Raw genomic sequence first — 21,926 nt, 5'->3', positions numbered from 1 at the left:
CTGGCTGTGGCGGCCGTTGGAGGGTGAACCAACGGCAAAAGGAAGACCTTTCTCTTGGTCTCTCTCTCTCCCTGTGCACTCTGCCTGTTTAAAAAAAAAAAAAAAAAAAAAAAAAAAGGCAAATTGAAGAGACTGATTCAATGAGCAGCTCTTTTCTTTTCCGTTTTTATTTTTAGTTTTTAACAGATTGAATATGGTTCATATGTACAATTCTTTTTTTAAAAAGATTTATTTATTTATTTGAAGAGATGAAGAGGCAGAGAGAGAGAGAGAGAGAGAGGGAGGGGTCTTCCATCCACTGGTTCACTCTCCAGTTGGCCACAACGGCCATATCTGTGCTGATGTGAAGCCAGGAGCCAGGAGCTTTTTCTTGGTCTCCCACGGGGGTGCAGGGGCCTGAGTACTTGGGCCATCTTCCACTGCTTTCCCAGGCTACAGCAGAGAACTGGATCAGAAGTGGAGCAACCGGCCGGCACCACGGCTCACTAGGCTAATCCTCCACCTAGCGACGCCGGCACACTGGGTTCTAGTCCCAGTCGGGGCGCCGGATTCTGTCCCGGTTGCCCCTCTTCCAGGCCAGCCCTCTGCTGTGGCCAGGGAGTGCAGTGGAGGATGGCCCAGTGCTTGGGCCCTGCACCCCATGGGAGACCAGGAAAAGCACCTGGCTCCTGCCATCGGATCAGCGCGGTGCGCCGGCCGCGCGCGCTGGCCGCGGCGGCCATTGGAGGGTGAACCAACGGCAAAGGAAGACCTTTCTCTCTGTCTCTCTCACTGTCCACTCTGCCTGTCAAAAAAAAAAAAAAAAAAAAAAAAGTGGAGCAACCAGGACTCGAACTAGTGCCCATACGGGATGCCGGCACTGCAGGCAGTGGCTTTCCTGCTACACCACAGTGCTGGCCCCTACAATCCTTTTTTTTTTTTTTTTTTTTTTTTTTTTGACAGGCAGAGTGGACAGTGAGAGAGAGAGACAGAGAGAAAGGTCTTCCTTTGCCGTTGGTTCACCCTCCAATGGCCGCCGCGGCCGGAGCACCACGCTGATCCGATGGCAGGAGCCAGGAGCCAGGTGCTTTTCCTGGTCTCCCATGGGGTGCAGGGCCCAAGCACCTGGGCCATCCTCCACTGCACTCCCGGGCCACAGGCAGAGGGCTGGCCTGGAAGAGGGGCAACCGGGACAGAATCCGGCGCCCCGACCGGGACTAGAACCTGGTGTGCTGGCGCCGCTAGGCGGAGGATTAGCCTAGTGAGCCGCGGCGCCGGCCACAATCCTTTCTTAAGATTAGTAGTACAAAGCAAGAACAGGTTTTGATTCAAAAGACTTTCTGACCTGGTTTGTATGTGGCAAATTAGTAGGAAAATGCCTTTTTAAAAACCCAAATAAGCTAAAATTATGAATTGTTGAATGTTAAGAAAGAGTTAGAAGATAAATCTTTTCCTGTTGCTTTTGTTGTCCAGTTGAAGCAATTTTGGATGAAATAGAATAGTGAAAGCTAGTACAAAAGAATATTTTTGTTTCTGTTATTTTTCCTCTATTAAATTTAAATTTGACACTTTAATGCCACCCTCTGAGATGGTGCTGTAGTCACATCACTAATGAAGCAGATAAAAGCTCTTGGGGAAGAGTAATCCAAAATAGACATCATTTTGCAGATAGTGGTGACATCACAAACTTCTGATTTGTATTAAGCTGTCATACTTGATTCCTTAAAGATGTGAATACAAAGGATAGGAATCTGTTTTATCCCTTGGTGACATCCTTTTGTCTCAATCTGTCATTTCAGATTCCTTTTCATTTCATTTTGTCTTTTTTGTTTTTGTTCTTCATCTTCCTCCTTTTTGTGTCTTTTGTTTCTCTTCATTTTGTTTTAAATGATCAGTATATGCTGACTGTGACCCATATGCCGTGGCAGGCGTCTGTAATGATCACGGCAAGACCTATGCCTTGTATGCCATCACTGTGCATCGCCGCAGTCTCAATAGTGAGGAGATGTGGAAAACGTACCGTCGGTACAGTGACTTCCACGACTTCCACATGAGGATCACGGAGCAGGTAATGAGGTTTTTAAAGCTTGTGTGCTTTCTAAGTTGTTCGAAAGATGCTCAGATACTGACCAAAGCTAATGAAAAAAATGTTTGGTTTTTTTGTATAAATGTTGGAACGATTTTGAGCATTTAGTCAACTTTTGAAAACTTTAGCTAGTCTTAACTGCTGTGAACTAGTGACAAAATGTCAGTGATATACCTTGGAAAATTAAAATGAATATGTATTTATAATTTCGAAATTTGTGTTTGTTGTGTTTTGCCTAGGTGTTTGGGTTTGGTTTGAAGTAAGGATGGGACTTGTCATAGGATACTATCATTTTATTTCTTAATTACTTGTTTTTAATTTATTTGAAAGGCAGAGGTTCAGAGAGAGAGAAGACAGATAGAGATCTTTATCCATTGGTTCACTCCTCAGATGCCTGCAACAGGCAGAGCTGGGCCAGGCCAAAGCTAGACTCCTGGAATACAGGAGTCTGACATATGGCTGACAGAGAGCTTTGTACTTGAGCCATTACCTGTTTGTTCCCAGGGTGTGCATTAGCAGGAAGCTAGAATTAGATGCATTGCTGGGACTTAAAATATGTATTCTGATATGGGATGCAGGTGCCTCAAGTGGCGGCTAACATGCTGAGCCTGCCTCAGATGTAGTTTATTATGAATAGCAGCCTCATCCAGCAGTGTAACAATTATGTCTTTGATCTATTGCTTTAACTATTTTAAACTGTAAGATACTAATGAAATACTGTTAATAGTGTTATAATAAATAATATTAACTAAATCTTATATAAAGAAATGTAAGGATGTTTGCACTTTTTTATTAAATATTTTCTTTCTTCCTTAGGTAAGAAAAAAGTAAAATGTTACCAGGTCAATTGAATTAGATAATACATGAAATTCATTTAATTCTTAAAAGCTGGATTCATTCAAGGTTTTTAGATATATAACTGGTATCAAGCCAATAAAAATAATTAAAGGTGAAACCTTGATTAATTGACATTGTACTCTTTATAAATCAAAGTCTTTTTCTCTCAAAGTAGTGAAAAAATGATTGCCATTAATCTCATTAAGATATTTTATGGAATGAGTTAACTATTAGCATAAAAGTAATTAAAAAGATGGTTAGTATTGACTTCTGAAGCCCATATTTAAAAGATTTGAATTATATTTGTAAGGAAATTAATAATTTTGGAAACTTCTGTTTTTGTGTTGAATATATCTTCATGTTTGGCTTGATTTGTTTGCCAAAGTGAAAGAATTTCTTTTCCTACATTGAAATTGCTTTTCCTTTTCAGATATTGCCTGTTTGATATTGTTTTAAAAGCATGTGGTTCTTATGAGTACATTTTTTTTTTTTTAAGATTTATTTGTTTAAGGGGCTGGCGCCATCGCTCACTTGGTTAATCCTCTGCCTGCAGCGCCGGCATCCCATATGGGTGCCGGTTTCTAGTCCCGGTTGCTCCTCTTCCAGTCCAGCTCTCTGCTGTGGCCCGGGAGGGCATTGGAGGATGGCCTAAGTGCTTGGGCCCTGCACCTGCATGGGAGACCAGGAGGAAGCACCTGGCTTCTAGTTTCTGATCGGCGCGGCGTGCTGGCCATAACAGCCATTTGTGGGGTGAACCAATGGAAGGAAGACCTTTCTTTCTGTCTCTCTCTCTCAGTGTCTAACTCTATCTGTCAAATAAATAAAAGAATGATTTATTTGTTTGAAAGTTATAGAAAGAGGTAGAGACTGAGAGAGGTCTTCCATCTCTGGTTCACTCCCCAAGCCAGGAGCCAGGAGCTTCTTCCGGGTCTCCCACACCTTGGGCCATTCTCCGCTGCTTTCCAAGGAACATTAGCAGGGAACTGGATCAGAAGTAGAGCAGCCAGGACTGGCACCCATATGGCATGCCAGCACTGTAGGCCTGGGCTTTAACCCACTGTACCACAGCGCCAGTCCCCATGTAAACACATCTTTATTCCTGTGATTAAACTTGCAAATAATAGTCTTATTTCCTTGCAAAATAATAGGAATTTAGTTTAATTTGAAAAATTTTTTTGTAAACAGTTCTAATTTTCTTTGTACTCTTAGGAATAATCATGAGCCGGCACTATGGCTCACTTGGTTAATCCTCTGCCTGTGGTGCTGGCATCCCATATGGGTGCCGGGTTCTAGTCCTGGTTGCTCCTCTTCCAGTCCAGCTCGCTCACTCTCTCTCTCTCTCTCTCTCTCTTTTTTTTTTTTTTTTACAGGCAGAGTGGACAGTGAGAGAGAGAGAGAGAGAGAAAAATCTTCCTTTACCATTGGTTCACCCTCCAATGGCTGCTGCAGCCTGCCCACCGCGCTGATCCAAAGCCAGGAGCCAGGTGCTTCTCCTGGTCTCCCATGTGGGTGCAGGGCCCTAGCACTTGGGCCATCCTTCACTGCACTCCCGGGCCATAGCAGAGAGCTGGCCTGGAAGAGGGGCAACCGGGACAGAATCCGGCGCCCCGACCGGGACTAGAACCCGGTGTGCTGGCGCCACAGGCTGAGGATTAGCCTGTTGAGCTGCTCTCTGCTGTGGCCCGGAAGGCAGTGGAGGATGGCCCAAGTGCTTGGGCCCCTGCGGATTGGTGCAGCACTAGCTGTAGCGGCCATTTGGGGAATGAACCAACAGAAGGAAGACCTTTCTCTCTGTCTCTGTCTCTCACTGTCTGTAACTCTACCTGTCAAATAAACATAAAGAAAAAGGAATAATCATTGCCTAATTTAAATGTCCTAGAGGACTGTAAATATTATGCTCACCTATTAAGACTTATAAATGAAGAGCTTACTTTCAAGGAAAACTGCTAACAGAACAGTCCATGTAGAAAGTCTCGTTTTCAATACTCTGGTTTCTCTTCAGATCAAATAAATCTTTCACCTTTTACTAAAAATAAAAAAAGAAAGTCTCGCTTTCAGTACTATACCAAAAATTAAATGAAGGTTATACAGCACAGTTCCTTTTTCAGATGGCTCAGTGCAAATACAGTGGGATTGTTCTGACATGGTGTTTCTTATAAAATCACAGTAAGTGTGATTACTGAAGTGTTGAGATTGCTCATAGGGCTTCAGAAACAAAACGAAACTTGTCAGTGAAACTTCTTTTTTTTTTTTTTTTTTTTTTGGTGATTATTTAAGTTATACAAGTTTCATGTATTTCATGTATACAGATTGAAGAACATAGTGACACTTCCCACCCTAACCTCCCTCCTGCACATGCTCCTACCTTTCTTCCTCCTCCCAATCCTATTCTCACTCTTAATTTTACCAAGATCTACTTTAAATTTATTTAATGATCATAAAGTTAACCCTAAGGAAAAGTAAGAGAGTTCAGCAAATAGTATGAAGATAAGAAAAAACCACTGTTTGTCAACAGAAGAGACAAGGGCTGTATATAACTATCATTGAATCTCAAAATGTCCATTTCACTCCAGCACATTACATTTTAGGTACTCTGTTAGTTTAGCATCTGCAAGTAAGACAGGCTTGTTTGCCTTTTCATGCTGCCTCATCTGTATTTCTGAAAGTCAAATTGTCCTGTAAAATAGTGAAAGAAAATACAGTGACTTGTAATTTACTAGTAGATGACAGTGCAACCTGTTGACACAAGTGCTGTTATCCCGTAGATCTCTTTTAAAAAACTGATTTTAAAACAAGCTTTAGTATGCTTATTTGAATTTGTGTTTGAAGTTTTTTCCAGTCTAAGTGTATGAACTGTCATTTATTTTCTTTAAAGATTTTAATAGTCTAATTTGGTATCTTTGGGAGAATATACAAAATTAATAGAAAATAATTAATGATGTTAAATGTCATAAAACTTTAGAGACAGCTTGAACTGCCCATTCATTTTGCAACAATATTTACCATGCTTTTCCTCTGTGCCTGGCACTGTTCTCATTGCTAGGAATGAGCAGCATCGGCCAGACCCTTGCCTTGAGGAGTTTACATTCCAATAGATATTTTGCTTTTCTGTTTTATTGGGTGAAAGCTATGTAACTGTATATAAAATACTAGTGATTTAATTGAAAACATTGAGTACTTATTAAGGTAACAGTAAAATATTTATGTGCTTAGATATAAATAAATTCTGAAGTCAATACAAAATATCAAGTCTGCTCTTAAAATAGTCTAGTAATATGTTAGAAAGCTAAACCTGATATGTTTATATACAGAGATAAAAGCTTTGTATATTAAATGCCTTTGATCTATATGAGAGTACTAAAAAAAGTTGTTGGAAGAATGGAATTTAAAGATGTTTATTTTGGTGAAAAACACTTTTGAAATTATTGTGGGGCCAGCATTGTGGCATAGTGGGTAGAGCTGCTGCCTGCAGTACCCTCATTCCATATGGGCACTGGTTCGAGTCCCAGTTGCTCCATTTCCAATCCAGCTCTCTGCTGTGGCATGGGAAAGCAGCAGAATATGGTCCGAGTCCTTGGGCCCCTGCACCTGCATGGGAGACCTGGCCAGTTGGGGAGTGAAACAGCAAATGGAAGACCCCTCCCTTCCTCCCTCCTTCCCTCTCTTCCTCTCTCTCTCTCTCTCTCTCTCTGCCTAACTCTGACTTTCAAATAAATAAATCTTAAAAAAATTATTGCATAGCTTTTTCAAAATATTCATTATCCACGAACTTTTTGAAGATTCCTCATGTACATAGATTTCAGCGTTTTTGTACCCAAAATAAACTTCTCTTTAATTCTGTTTTTTCAAGAACTTTTTGAAGTACTCTTATATGTAACATTTGACTTTGTAAACATTTAAATACTATTTTTGTTTATACAGATTCTTCTCTGGTAAACTTCTGACTGTTCATATGCCTTTTAAAAATATTTTCACTGGGGCTGGTGTTGTGGTATAGTGGGTTAATCTGCCTTCTGTGACACTGTCATCCCATTTAAGCTCCAGTTTGAGTCCCAGCTGCCATGCTTCAGATCCAGCTCCTTACTGGTGCTCCTGGGAAACCAGTGGAAGATGCCTCAAGTACTTGGTCTCCTGCACCCATGTGGTAGACCCAGATGGAATTCCAGACTCCTGGCTTTAGTCTGGCCTAGTGTAGCCTAGCATGGTTGTTGCAGCCATTTGGGGAGTGAACCTACAGCTGGAGGATCGATCTCTCTCTCCCTCTCTCACTCTTCCTCCTCCCCCTCTTTCCCCCTGTAACTCTGCCTTTCAAATAAATCTTTTAAAAAAAGATTATTTTGATATGTAGAGAAACTCAGAAGATTGTTTTTACGTTCAAAACTGTGAAAAACTTGAATGTATTTTGTCTTACAGTTTGAAAATCTATCAAGCATTTTGAAGCTTCCTGGTAAAAAAACTTTTAATAATATGGATAGAGATTTTTTAGAAAAGAGAAAAAAGGATCTAAATGCGTATTTGCAGGTAACTCAGTATTTATTACCCATCGATTTTCATTTAATATGCCACATGGATATGGCAGATTTCTTTACTAAAGTATGTTTTTACTACAACAATGAAATAGCAGCTACTTTTAAGCTGTCTACTTTTAAGCATGCCTAGTATGGTGTGATCTGTTTATTAATTTATAAACATTATTTCTGTGTTTTTGTTTATTTTGTTTTCTATTCACTAAGGGCTAGGAGTTTTGCTTCATGTCTACATGAACACCCAAAGAAACAGTGTCTGTTCCAGATTACTGTGAAGCCTAGGTATTTTAGAATAGACTAAACTGTTAAATGCTTCCAATTCAGTGAACAGTAGCTTTTCGTGGTGTGTCAGAAGCTAGTGCATTTCTATTGCCAGAGAAGTGTGTGTAGCTACCCTCCATGGCCTGGACTGATTCTAAGTCTTCTAAAATTAGACTAAGTCAAGAGAGGGATAGACATAAGGGACTGTTTGTATTGAGTAACATTCAAGACATCACAAGGGGTCATCAAAAAGTTCACTGAAAATAAGTATCATAAAAAAACTATCCATGGATTTCAAAAATTATCTTTGAGCCAAAATAAACTATTATTAATTCAATTTTAAGCTATTCTTAATTCCATTTTCCATGAACTTTCTGAATCCCCCCTCATAGAGTTCTCTCATGAAGCAAAACATGTCTTAGAAGGTACTTACTGCATAAACTGTTAGGACTCAAAGAGATTACTTTGTGTAATGCTTAGTTACCTAGAAGCCAGATAAAATGTCACTTTATAGTTTTTATACTAATTAAGGTTTTGTTTGTGTTTAAATAGCATTTTCTCATGTACTACACAAGGCATCAGCTCAGGTTTACAGTGTTCTTTATCTAGTCCCTCGTGTGAGGGCTCAGCACAGAACACCACAGTCTGTGGACACTGTCTGACCTGCCTGCTGTCACTGTGCTGCTGTTACTGGTGCACAGCCAGCCTTGCCTTTACTACCCCTGTGGATGCTTTTGCAAACAGGGCAGCCTTACTGTCTGGTGCCTTACAGAGAAGGTTTTCTGACCTTGACTTAGATTTCAGTGAAACTCAAGTCTATTGTTACATACTCGATATTTTGTCTGGAAGGCTTAATTTTCTCTCTTCCTCAAATAGACACAGCTGTGATTGGTTTTGTTTATAGAGTGATTCCATGATGTTATTACTGAAAGGATAGCAAATACATACTTCTGCTGTTCCTCACCTATGGCTTCTCCTGGCTTAAAATTGAACATCCAGTATCATTTGTATTACCTTTGTCAGCACTGGACTTTTTTAAGTGTTACCTTCAGTTCCATTAAAATCCATATCAGTTGTTTATGAAATTTAGAAAATGAATGCTTTCCCCAAGTCTGGTGCCATGAATGTGTCCAGACCTGTCCTGCTCAGGGAGCCAGGTTTGGAGCTGTGACCACAGTGTTACATCTGGGACTTCTTTTAAAACATTTGATAGCTTTCGTTTGCATTATTTTATGTTCTTTTATAAAATTCTTTTTGATTTAATGTTAATGTAGAATTATGATGTGAGTAACAGTAGTTTTCTAATGTGTATCTTCTTAGTGTATATTATTAGGACTTGAAAAGAGAATGAATACATTCAGGCACCTTTCACATCAGATGTCCTGGAGGTCCGAATAGGAGATGGGCTGAATATTCTTACAAATTTTAACACAGAATTATTGATGGCTTTGTAATTTTTTCATAGAAAAACACTGTATATTCTTTTTATAAGATGAAATTGTAAGCAGCAGTTAGTTTCCAGCAGCCTACCAATTTAAGATTTCCTTTTTTTTCCCCCTTATTAGTTACTGTTAACTCCTGAAATGATGAAAGCATCTCCAGCTCTGGCCCACTGCGTGTGTGATTTCCTTGAGAACAAAGCCTATAGTAAAGGGAAAGGGGATTTTGCTCGCAAGGTAGGCTGGCCGTTGCCTTTAATTTCTTTCTGCGTCTGTTGTCATACTCTGTTTTTAATAAAAACAATAATTAGCCAGCACCGCGGCTCACTTGGCTAAACCTCCACCTGTGGCACCGGCACCCCAGGTTCTAGTCCCGGTTGGGGCGCTGGATTCTGTCCCAGTTGCTCCTCTTCCAGTCTAGCTCTCTGCTGTGGCCCGGGAGGGCAGTGGAGGATTGCCTAGGTCCTTGGGCCCTGCACCCACATGGGAGACCAGGAGGAAGCACCTGGCTTCTAGCTTCTGACTGGCGCAGCGTGCTGGCCATAGTGGCCATTTGTGGGGTGAACCAATGGAAGGAAGACCTTTCTGTCTCTCTCTCTCACTGTCTTAACTCTGCCTGTCAAAAAAATAAAAAATAAATAAAAACAAAAATTTAGATTTGTATGTGTGGTTTAAAACTAGAAACTTTGATCAAGTGCTCCTTGTATGCAGTTGATAATAGTATCTAGTATATATGAACTCCTGCCTTGTCAAGCAAAAGTTTGACAAGATGGGGAAAAAAATAAAAACTTAGAAAATACCACATTAAGAAAAGTTTGCCTAGGAGACAAGTTCCAAGCTTTTCATTATCTTGAGAAGAAAATGTTTCTAAATGGGAGGAAGTGTTTCTTTTACTTGGAGCATTGTTGGGGAAAGCACTAAATAGGGTGTGTTGTAAAAGCATTTATGCCGTTGGAGTAAAATGTTTATTATTTTAAATCTTTTAAATAATTTAAAAGACCTATCCTTGGAATAAAATACTAGGTTAAGACAGAACAGTTAAATGCTCATATCCTGTAGTGCTGCTTTGAAATCAGACAGCTTTGCATTCACATTCCCGCTGTGCTGTTTATTGGCTCCAATTGTGATCTCGTTACTTAGTCTCTTGGTACTTTAACTTCCTGAGAAATGAAGAGTTCAGTGCTCATTTTTGAGCATTATATGAATCCAGTGAGGTATTCTGTGTGTTATAGTACCTGACACATAATTATACTCTGACTACTTTTGCTCTTAGTAGGAGCAGCAATAGTAGCAGTAGGTGTAGTCGCAAGTGCAACCACAGTAGTTGGGGAAGCTGAGTGAAGTGTACACAGTATGTATTATTTTAGCAGCTTTTCATAAGCCTGAAATTGTTTCAGAATTAGGGAAAAAAAAGACTCCCTAATGATTCCATCTCCCTCCTAAGAGACTAACTTTTTTTAAAAGATAAAATGATAACAAGATACATAGAATTTATGATTGTTAAATTTAATAAATTCACATGATTACACTAGGGATGTCTATACCCCACTTTGGAGTTCTTGATTCAAGTTCTGGCTACTCCATATTTCTGGTACAGATTCCTACAAATGGACCTGGGAAGCAGCACTTGTTGATCTAGGTACTTGGGTCCCTGCCACCCACCTAGGAGACCTGGATGGAGTTCTTGCTCCTTGCTTTGCCTGGCCCAACTCCAAGCTGTTAGGGGATTTAGGAGTGAAAATATAGTGTGTGTGTGTATGTGTGTGTATATATATATATATATACATCTCCTTCCCCCCACCAAGTGAGTCTGTCTATTTTGTTTAAAGATTTTATTTATTTATTTGAGAGGTAGAGTTACAGACAGTCAGAGGGAGAGACAGAGAAAGGTCTTCCTTCCATTGGTTCACTCCCCAAATGGCTGCACAGCCGGAGCTGTGCTGATCAGAAGCCAGGAGCCAGGTGCTTCTTTCTTGTCTCCCATGTGGGTGTAGGGGCCCAAGCAGTTGGGCCATCTTCTACTGCTTTCCCAAGCCACAGTAGAGAGCTGGACTGGAAGAGGAGCAGCCAGGACTAGAACTGGCACCCATATGGGATGCCAGTGCTGCAAGCAGAGGATTAACCTACTGTGCCACGGCGCCAGTCCCCATGTTTGTCTCTATCTTGTGTGTGTGATTTTGTCTCTGTCACTTTGCCTCTCAAGATAGAGTTACATAAAAAGAAGAGAAATATCGTCCATCTGATAGTTCACTCCCCAAATGGTCACAAATAGCCAGGGCCAAGCCAGGCCAAAGCCAGGAGCCTAGAACTCCATCCAGGTCTCTCATGTTGCTGGCAGGGACCCAAATACTTGGCCCATCTTCTGCTGCTTTCCTAGGCACAGTAGCAGAGAGCTGGATCAGAAATGGTATAGCCAGGACACAAACTAGCACCCAGATGGGATGCTAGCATTGCAGGCAATGAATTAACCCAGTGTCACAATGCTGGCTCCTAAATAAATCTTTTAAAAAATTTAGTTATAGTTTCTATGAACTTTTAAGTTCATTGATAGTTTTTGCTTTCTACTTTACTAAAATGTAATTAGCATATCTGATTTGTAACCCTCCTTTTCTTATGTATTCCAAGTTATCTCAATAGTTTTTTTTTTTTTTTTGACAGGCAGAGTTAGTGAGAGAGACAGAGAGAAATGTCTTCCTTTTTCCGTTGGTTAACCACCCAAATGGCCCCTACGGCTGGCACGTTGCGGCCAGCGTGCTGCACCAATCCAAAGCCAGGAGCCAGGTGCTTCCTCCTGGTCTCCCATGCGGGCACAGGACCCAAGGACCTAGGCCATCCTCCACTGTACTCCCGGGCCACAGCAGAGAGCTGGACTGGAAGAGGAGCAACTGGGACAGAATCCGGTGCCCCAACTGGGACTAGAACCTGGGGTGCCGGCACCGCAGGCAGAGGATTAGCCAAGTGAGCTGTGGCGCCGGCCATCAATAGTTTCTAATTGAGCATAAAAGTTATTTTTAAAAATTACCCCTTGGAGAGCAGGTCTTTAGCCTAGTAGTCAAGAAGCCAAGTGAGACTCCTACACTCCAATACATTGGAATCCCTGGCTTTGAATCTTTGCTCTGATTCTTGAATTTAGCTTTCTGTTAATGACCCTGGGAGCCAGCGCCGCGGCTCAATAGGCTAATCCTCCGCCTGCGGTGCCAGCACACCAGGTTCTAGTCCCGGTCGGGGTGCCAGATTCTGTCCCGGTTGCTCCTCTTCCAGTCCAGCTCTCTGCTTTGGCCTGGGAGTGCAGTGGAGGATGGCCCAAGTGCTTGGGTCCTGTGCCCGCATGGGAGACCAGGAGAAGCTCCTGGCTTCGGATCAGCGCGGTGCACCGGCCGCAGTGCGCCAGGGGGTGGACCAACGGAAAAGGAAGACCTTTCTCTCTGTCTCTCTCTTTCACTGTCCACTCTGCCTGTCCGAAGAAAAAAAAATGACCCTGGGAAGCAGCAGTGTTGGCTCAAGTAATTGGTATCCTTCCATTCATGTGGAAGACGTGGATTGAGTTCCTAGTTGCTAGTTTCCACACCAGCCCAGCCCAGCCTGCTGTGGACGTCTGGAGAGATAAACAGCATTTAGAGACTCTCTCTCTTTCTCTCTCTCTAGTTCTCCATTTCTCTATTTCTGTCTCTCTCTCGCTACTAAATAACCATTACATACTTATTAGCTAACCCAGCTTTCTGTTTACCTGCAGCTTTCTTTTTCAATATCTACTCAAAAGATCTAATTGTTGCTTTGAATTGTGACAGACAGGTGGCAGGAAGTATGCAGTGGCTAATTCTACTTGCATCATTTTGTTCTGTGAAACTTTTTTCTTTAATAAGAAGGCAGCCAAAGCTTTTATTCCTTTTCTAACAGAAGCCTCATCATGCAAATTTTTATATTACATATATGAGTGTGAAGATAGATTTTTAAGAGGTACTGAAGACAGTAGTTTAAAATGCAGCTACATAATATGCACTGGAAAAATATTGTATCTTTTATATGTTGTATTCTGTATTTTCCCAGCCTTCTGAAAATTGAATAATAAATCTAATACAGTGAAGTCACAGTATAATATTTTTTTCCCTGTAGATGGACACTTTTGTAAATCCGCTTCGCAATTCTATGAGGAATGTTTCAAATGCAGTTAAATCTCTTCCTGATAGCCTGGCAGAAGGAATGACTAAAATGTCAGACAACATGGGCAGAATGTCGGAAAGATTAGGTCAAGACATAAAGCAATCATTTTTCAAGGTAAGACGTTTTCAGCAGCGTCTAAGGCAAACTAGTTTTAGGTCAGCTACAATGTATTGTGCTCCTGCCTGGGTTTACCTTATTTCCTTTCCAAAGTCCTCTAGACTCATAGTTTCACAAAGTTTGGGTAATTAAAGAGAATGAATGTGTATCTGAAACACATGCTGTAAAATCTAGTTATTCCTGTCTCTGCTACGATGGAGTTTTAAAATCTTCTTAAACAAGAATATAAAATTAGTGAAGTTAGTGTTTTTGTACTGTTTTATTTCATTATACTATTTTACATTCTGTAATGCTATTAAATTCCATAGAAAATAAGTGATATTTGCAAATGTGTTGCAATAGTATTCACCTACATATAAAATCCAGTTTCTCCTGCTTCAGTGCCCTGACTGCCAGATCATAGGGATGAAAAATCTTCACTTGTCAGTCTCTGGGGCCATGCATTACCATGTATATGAGTTTCCCAGGAAGCTTTTTCATTTTATTATCAGATAAAGGTACTAGACCAAGTAGATTATTGCTTTCCTAATTTGCATGTTTTGTAAATTATAATTTTGATGTAGTTACTTAAGGTTGTGAGTGCTCGTAGAACTTTTTTATTTTTTAGGCCATATTTGCATGAAGGGAAAGTGTATATAAACATTTTCCTTAATAGAAGATGCCTAAAACAAGTGTATGTAAATTGTACCTTTCTCTTCACTTCTCTGAAGGAGGTGGAGATCTTTACTTCTAATCATGGAGAAGTAACTAACTTTGAAATGAGGATTGTCCAGCACCGTTTCTGTTGCTGACTACTCATAGGACTTCGTTCAAAAGTCATTGACCTCTTCCAGGCTCTTTGTCCTCACCCTAACATGAAGGGATTAAGATAGGTGATCTGAGTGGTCCTTCTTGTGCTGCCAGTTGATTATTAGCTAACATTGGTCTCTGCCCTTCTTTCCCCATAACACCTAACAGTTGGTTAACTCCTTAAAGCTATTAACATTCCTATCGACTCCTTATGGCAAAAGAAAGAAGAGTGGCTATGCTATTTGATCTTCAAGGCATTTAACCCCTCTTAGCTTTAAATTCTTCTAAAAAGTGGGAGTTTGATTAAGTCATTTCCCTTCCAACTCAGAAGTCAGTCGGATTATTTTTTAAAGGAAAAAAACCCTTGGTAATGAAATAATCATAACTCTTTATGTTTGGTTTCAAATTCTAGATTGTTAAACTTTGCTTATATACTGCACCCAAAATAAATGTTCATTTTGATTTTATTACTATGTTATTTCCTTTCCCCGTTTACTTTAGTGTATTTACTTTTTTTTTTTTAAATGTTAGGTACCTCCTTTAATTCCGAAGGCTGATTCAGATGCTGAACATTGTCGAGTCTCAGCTCAGCTTGATGACAATGTGAGTTAATTTTGTTCTTGAATAGTATTCAGTTTAATTCAAATCATACTTGACAGCTGTGTTTTGAGTTTGTAATGACATATAAACTTGATGAATTCCACACAGACTGAATTTGTTGATGTAATCTTAACTCTGATGAAGAAAATAGGAAATGGCCAGTACTCCACAGAACCCTGTGTGCTCTCGTGTCACAACCCTCTCCTCTAATGAGGATAATCACTATCCGAACTTCCACCCTGCTTTTATTGCAATATATGCAAAGGAAACTACAGATAAAGTGTATACTTTGTATTAAAGCCTGGCCCTTTTGCTCAGCATTATTAGTGTTCTTCCTTGTCTTACATTGTTCCATGTTAATTGTAGTTCATTCTTCCTTGTGGCATTACAGAATTTCATTTGTTTTATTATGAATAGCAGTCCCGTGAACATTCTGTTCCGGTACGTGATTTATGATCTAGAAAATAGTACTCACTTCTGTTGGGTCTACACCTAGGAATGGAGTAGCTGTATAAGTTGAGTTTTAGTAGATACTGTCAAGTGGTTTCCCAAACTCTATACATGTCAAGTACCAACAACTGTACATGACAACTCTGATGTATTACATCATGCTAATGCTCAATATTTTGTGTTCTTTTTCTATAAAGAGAACAGATTTCATATATACACTTTTAAGAACACACTGCTACTTCCCACCTTATCTTCCCTCCCTCCCTCCTCCTTCCTTCCTTTCTTATTTTTCTTGTAAGTTTTACAGTGACATACTTTCAATTTATTTATAATCACAGGCTTAATGGTCCACTAAATAAAGAGTTCAACAAGTATTGAAAAAACCACGGTTCCTGAAGAGTTTAGACAGGTCTATAAACAATAATCATATTTAAAGATGTCAGTTTTGCTCCTAAGTACATTATTATTGTACTCTGTGTATGCATTACCACAAATAGGGAAAACATGGTATTTGTCTTTTGGGTACTGGCTTTTTTAAAAAAAATTTTTATTTATTTATTTATTTGAAAGGCAGAGTTACAGAGAGGCAGAAGTAGAGAGAGAAAGAGAGAGAGAGAGAGAGAGAGAGAGGTAGGTAGGTAGGTAGGTAGGTCTTCATCTGCTGGTTCACTTATGGCCACAATGGCTGGAGCTGTGCTGATCTGAAGCCAGGAGCTTCCTCCAGGTCTCCCATGCAGGTGCAGGGGCCCAAGGACTTGGGCCATCTTCTACTGCTTTCTCAGGCCATAGCAAAGAGCTGGATTAGAAATGGAGCAGCCAGGACTCAAACCAGCACCCATATGGGATGCAGGCACTGCAGATGGCAACTGTACTTGGTACGCCACAGTGCCAGCCCCAGAGACTGGCTTATTTCACTAAGCATAATAGTCTCCAGTTGTATCCATTGCTAAAGACAGGATTTCATTTTTTTTTCTGGCCGAGTGGTATTCCTTTGTATTTGTATACCACATTTTCTTTATCCAGTCATCAGTTGATTGAAATCTGGGTTGATTTGCCATTCTGGTGGTTGTATTTCATATGGATTCATGTTTTCCTAATGACTTGAAATACTGAACACCCATTTGGGTGTCCTGTCTTGTATGTCTGTCTAGATCTTCTGATCTTGTCCTCTTTCTTTGTCATTTTGATTTGTTAAAAATGCTTTGTGAGAGGTCTTCACAAAGTTTGAGGAAAATGTGCATCATGAAAAAAAAATTATGCATGGATTTCAAATTTTTTGCATCAAAATCAACTTCTCTTTTTAGAATATTCTCATGTAAACTGAATATGAGTTCTTTGTCAGATAATGTATTTGGAATATCTTCTGTCTGCATTGCTGTTATTTATATGTACTGTCTAAAAATGTCTTTTTTTGGAATTGGCTTGTGTCTTTTTGTGTGTGTGCCTCACTCATATTTTATTTATTAAATACATTGATGCATCACATTAAGTTTACAATACATGTTGTAAAAGTTACAAGATTGATCTCCAAAATATCTAGAAAAACATAGTACTCACAACCCTAGTATTTACCTCTCAATGTGAACATAGTTGAGGTATACAAACTTCATGCATTTCGTAAATACAACTTTAGGAACATGGTGATAGTGATTTTTCCTACTGTACCTGCCCTCCCACCCTGACTCCCACCCTTCTTCCTCCTTCCTCTCCTATTCCCATTCTTATTTTTTACTAAAATCAATTTTAAATTAACTTTATACACAGAAGATAAATTCTGAGTAAAGAGTTCACCAAATAGTATGAAAAAAAGAAACCCAATGTTCATTCAAGAGCATGTTGTTCAGGCTACATATGTTCTAGAGATTCTTGGGTTGTTGATTTCCAGCTTCATTCCATTATGGTCAGAAAAAGCTATATGATGTGAATTCGTTGTTGTTTTGTTTGTTTTTTATTTGCTGAGACTGTTTTATGGCCTGGCCTGTGGTCTATCCTAGAAAAAGTTCCATGCAGTGGTGAGAAGAATGTGTATTCTGCAACTGTAGGATGAAAAGTTCTGTAGATATCTGTTAGGTCCATTTGGTCTATAATGTCAATTAACTGGTGTTTCCTTGCTGATTTTCTGTCTTGTTGATCTGTCCATTGCTGAACCCTGGGGTATTGAAGTCCCCTATTATTGGAGTCTGTGTCTCACTTTAGATCCCTTAACATTTCTTTTAAATAGCCAGGTGCCCTGTAATTAGGTGCATATACACTTATAATAATCACATCTTCTTGTTGAATTGACCCCTTCTTTGGCTCTTTTAACAGTTTTTGTGTTAAAGTGTATTTTGTCTGATATTAGGATGGCTATACCAGGTCTTTTTTGGTTTCGGTTGGCATGAAATATCTTTGTGCATCCATTCACTTTCAGTCTGCATGTATCTTTGTTGGTGAGCTGTGTTTCTAACAGGCAGCAAATAGATGTTTTTCTGTTTGTTTTTTCCATGTAGGCAGTCTATATCCTTTAACTGGAGATTTAAGGCTATTTACATTCAAGCATTCAAAGTGACTATTGATTAGTAACGACTTGGCCCTGCCATTTTCCCATAAATATTCCTATTGTTTACTTTGATTTTCCTTTGTGTTTTTACTGGGAGATTTTCTGTCTTCACCTTCTCTCATAGTGTTAACTGTGTTTCTGTGTGTGGCATATCCTAAAATATCTTTTGTAAGGCTGGATGAATGGTGACAAATTCTCTCAATTTCTCTTTGTTTCTCTTTGTTCATTTAGTCTTTATTCTACCTTCATTATAAATGAGAGCTTTGCAGGGTACAGTATTCTGGGTTGACTTTTTTTTTTTTTTTCTTTTAAGAGTTGGACTATATCTCAGTTCTCTTCTAGCCTGTAGGATTTCTGAAGAGAAATCAGGTCAGCTGTGAGTGTAATTGGATATCCTCTGAAAGTAATCTGACACTTCTCTGGTGCACATATTAGAATCTTTTCCTTTTATTTTACTGTGAGAAGTTTGAATACAATGTGTTGTGGTGAAGATCTTTTCTGATCATGTGTGTTAGTAGTTCTATGAAATTTTCTGTAATTATTTTACTAAGAAGGCTTTCTAATCCATTCTCTCTTTCCATGCCTTCAGTAACTCCTAAGACCCGTGTGTTGGGTTGTTTCATAGTATCTCATAAGTCTCCAACTCTTTTTTTTTTTTTTTTTAAGTTTTCTGATTTCTTTTTCTTTTTTTTTGGTTTGACTATAAAATTTCCAGAGAATTTGTCTTCTAACTCAGATATTCTTTCTTTTGCTTCACTGATTCTGTTGTTAAGGCTTCCCACTGCATTTTTTTATTTGTTCTGTTGAATTCTTCATTTCCAATATTTCATTTTGATTTCTTTTTAAAATCTCAATTTCAGGAGAAAAAATTTCTTTCATGTACGGATTTCTTTAGTTCATGGATTTGCTTCTGATTACTTCTATGTAATCCTGCAATCAACTTTTTTGATTCTGTTTATGGCATTTCATCAGTCTCTTCATTTTCTTTCTTTCTTTTTTTCCTTTCTTTTTTTTTTTTTTTTTGACAGGCAGAGTGGCTAGTGAGAGAGAGAGACAGAGAGAAAGGTCTTCCTTTGGCTGTTGGTTCACCCTCCAATGGCTGTCGCAGCTGGCCCGCTTCATTTTCACATTCTGGTATTGAAGTGTTGTTGTGTTCCTTTGGGGGCATCATGTTCTCTTTCTTATTCTTATTTCTTGAATTGCTCTGTTTATTTTTAGGCATTTGTGTAGATACTTGCTGATTGTTTTTTTTTTTTTTTTCCCCTGTGTGATGGCTTTTATCTTTGGACTATGCCTCTGTGGATTAGTGGAATGTCTGCTCTTCCATTGAATACCCTGAGGCGTGTGCTGGGTGTGGCCAGGGAGCTCTGCTCAGTGCTCAGGGTGAGGGGTGTATCTTCCAAATTGGGCGTGGTAAATCTCATTTAATTATTTATTTATTTATTTTTCAATCAGAGGGGAGGTTTCTTCAGCTCTGTTGGAGTAGTCTCATGCTCACCTCTTCTCCCCAAAGGAGACCAGTGCCTGAGGCTAGCTCCTGGAAATACAATATTCGTCTTTGCTGCCACAAGAACCACGCTAAGGATCTGTGCAGTTCTTGGTATGAGCATGGATCCCACAGCAATGTACCTCACCAGGGAATCAGGGAGCCCCGAGCATGTGGAGCTGCCCACAGTGACTGCCTAGAGTCCCAGCCACACCCTGTGCCCTCACACGCAGCTGCAGTGTTTTCACAGCCCCAGCACACAAGCTCACACAGTCATGAGCACCCAGCCCCTGTTGGTTCCCCCAGCCAGACTCTGGCATCTCTTCCCAGCTGCTTGCTGGGCATGTGGACGGACACAAGCTGGCGCTGCTGTTGCGTATGTCCAAAACGGTACCCATCTTCTCTTGGCTACTTACAGGATACCGTTGCCAGGTGGTTGAGGAGAGAGAAACACGCCCCCCGCCCTTTCCTCTAGGTTGGCAGATACAGTGTTCCCCACAGGGCTCCAAGCCAGACTCACGCCAGGCTCTTCCTGCAGCTTTATCACCAGTGGCTTGGGCTGCTGCAGCCTGTTCTTACCTCACTCTGCAGTGCTGGTGCTGAGGATCGTGGCTGCTGGGGTCTTGAGTTGTGCACATCCACACCCTCCATGTAGATCCACATTGTCCCTCTAATTTGTGTAGAGTGTCCTCTGCTATTTTCTCCCTGTCTCTTCTCTGAGCTTACACCATCTCCAGTAAGCTCCCTTCCTGTTCTGCCATCTTAGTGCCTCTTCAAAACATCTTTTTGTTTCACCATGCCAACTTTTAGATTTACGTTCATCTGCAGTTGGATGTTGTATATGGAATGAGGAAGGGTCCAAGCACCATTCACTAAGAAGACCAGGTCTCTCCCATTGTACACTGCGTTGCTCCCTTATTACAAACCAGGATGTCATATTTTTGGCTCTGTAATCTGTCATATGAGGGCAGATTTAGTTTAAAGTAATAATTACCTCCTTTAAGTTTATAATAAACTGTTCTAAACAAATACTTTTATTCGAGTTTTTTATGCTATCCATAACATTATACCTTTTGGTATATGACTTTTATGGTTTAACTTTATTAGAATTGTGTGGCAACAAACTCATGTGACTGAATTTGATTTAAGAACAGAACAATATATTTATTCTGCCTTGGGAATGAAATAGGTCATCATGCCTTTGGTGTCATTAGGCTCTAAACTTTCAATATGTGGAATGGAAAACATACTAAGAAAATGTTTATAATATGACAATGGAAAATGTATAAGTCCTACTTTTTTTCTTTAATATTTATAATGTTGATCAGGTATTAGAGTATCTTAGTGAGGAAAGAATTATGGAATTACTGGCAGTTATTTGTAGAATTCATGTGGTTTTTGTTTGTTTGTTTATAAGATTTATTTATTTGAGAGGCAGAATTAGAGAGGGAGAGACAGAGAGAAAGGTCTTCCATCTGCTGGTTCACTCCCCAAATGGCCACAATGGCTGGACCTGGGCCGATCTGAAGCCTGGAGCCAGGAGCTTCTTCTGGGTCTCTCACGTAGGTGCAGGGGCACAAACACTTGGGCCATCTTCTGCTTTCCCAGGCCATAGCACAGAGCTGGATTGGAAGAGGAGCAGCCAGGACTAGAACCCTTGCCCATATGGGATGCTGGCGCCACAGGCAGACGATTAACCAACTGTGCCACAGCTCCAGTCCCAAGTTCATGGATTTTGAAATCCGTTCATAATTTTTGTGACCCTGTCGATTACAGATAAACAGAAGCAGCACAGAGACCCCAGTACATATATCTAACAGACAACTCATGTTGGGGCCGGCGCCATGGCTTACTTGCTTAATCCTCCGCCTGTGGTGCCAGCATCCCATATGAGCGCCAGGTTCTAGTCCCGGTTGCTCCTCTTCTAGTCCAGCTTTCTACTGGGCGCTGGGTTCTAGTCCCAGTTGCTCCTCTTCCAGTCCAGCTTTCTGCTGTGGCCCGGGAAGGCAGTGGAGGATGGCCCAGCTGCTTGGGTCCCTGCACCCGCATGGGAGACAAGGGAAGAAGCACCTGGCTCCTGGCTTTTTATCGGCGCAGCTCTGGCTGTTGCAGCCATTTGAGGAGTGAACCAGTGGAAGGAAGACCTTTCTCTCTGTCTCTCTCTCTGTCTATAACTCTACCTGTCAAATAAAAGAAGAACTCATGTTAAGATTATATATGTGTGGGGCTGGTGCTGTGGCGTAGCTGGTAAAGCTGTCGCCTGCAATGCCTGTATTCCATATGGGTGCCAGTTCGAGTCCCAGCTGCTCCACTTCAGATCCAGCTCTCTGCTATGGCCTGGGAAAGCAGTAGAAGATGGCTCAACTCCTTGGGTCCCTGCACCTGCATGGGAGACCCGGAGGAGACTCCTGACCTCTGGCTTCGGATTGGCACAGTTCCCACCATTGCAGCCAACTGGGGAGTGAACCAACAGATGGAAGACCTCTCTCTCTCTCTCTCTCTGCCTCTGCCTCTGCCTCTGCCTCACTGTAACTCTGCCTTTCAAATAAATAAATAAATCTTTAAAAAAAAGTTTATATATGTATGCTTAATCCAGTTATATCCTGTTTCCTGCCTTATGCATATTTTCTTATTTCAACCATTCCAGTTGTCTTCC

The 21,926-nt window shown here is 40.5% G+C and overlaps 1 protein-coding gene across 50 annotated transcripts in view; it reads left to right on the top strand.

Annotated features, from left to right (window-relative positions):
- The window catches only part of SNX13 (sorting nexin 13), a 139,387-nt gene that overhangs the window by 108,547 nt on the left and 8,914 nt on the right, over positions 1–21,926 (top strand). For 27 of the 50 annotated variants that reach the window (XM_051853221.3, XM_070059591.2, XM_051853215.3 and 24 more), the window contains 5 exons: positions 1,875–2,047; positions 7,316–7,423; positions 9,255–9,365; positions 13,242–13,403; positions 14,727–14,798. In XM_051853221.3, coding sequence (XP_051709181.1) covers positions 1,875–2,047; positions 7,316–7,423; positions 9,255–9,365; positions 13,242–13,403; positions 14,727–14,798 — 626 coding nt within the window. The remainder of the gene's footprint in view (positions 1–1,874; positions 2,048–7,315; positions 7,424–9,254; positions 9,366–13,241; positions 13,404–14,726; positions 14,799–21,926) is intronic. The other 23 variants (XM_051853209.3, XM_070059604.2, XM_070059593.2 and 20 more) reach the window with 3 other exon arrangements.

This window comes from Oryctolagus cuniculus, chromosome 16, assembly GCF_051225735.1.
Source record: "Oryctolagus cuniculus isolate XC-2025 breed Fujian yellow rabbit chromosome 16, ASM5122573v1, whole genome shotgun sequence".
NCBI lineage: Eukaryota > Metazoa > Chordata > Mammalia > Lagomorpha > Leporidae > Oryctolagus > Oryctolagus cuniculus.
The sequence above is the reverse complement of the archived record's forward strand: the minus strand, read 5'-3'. Positions and strand labels throughout refer to the sequence as shown.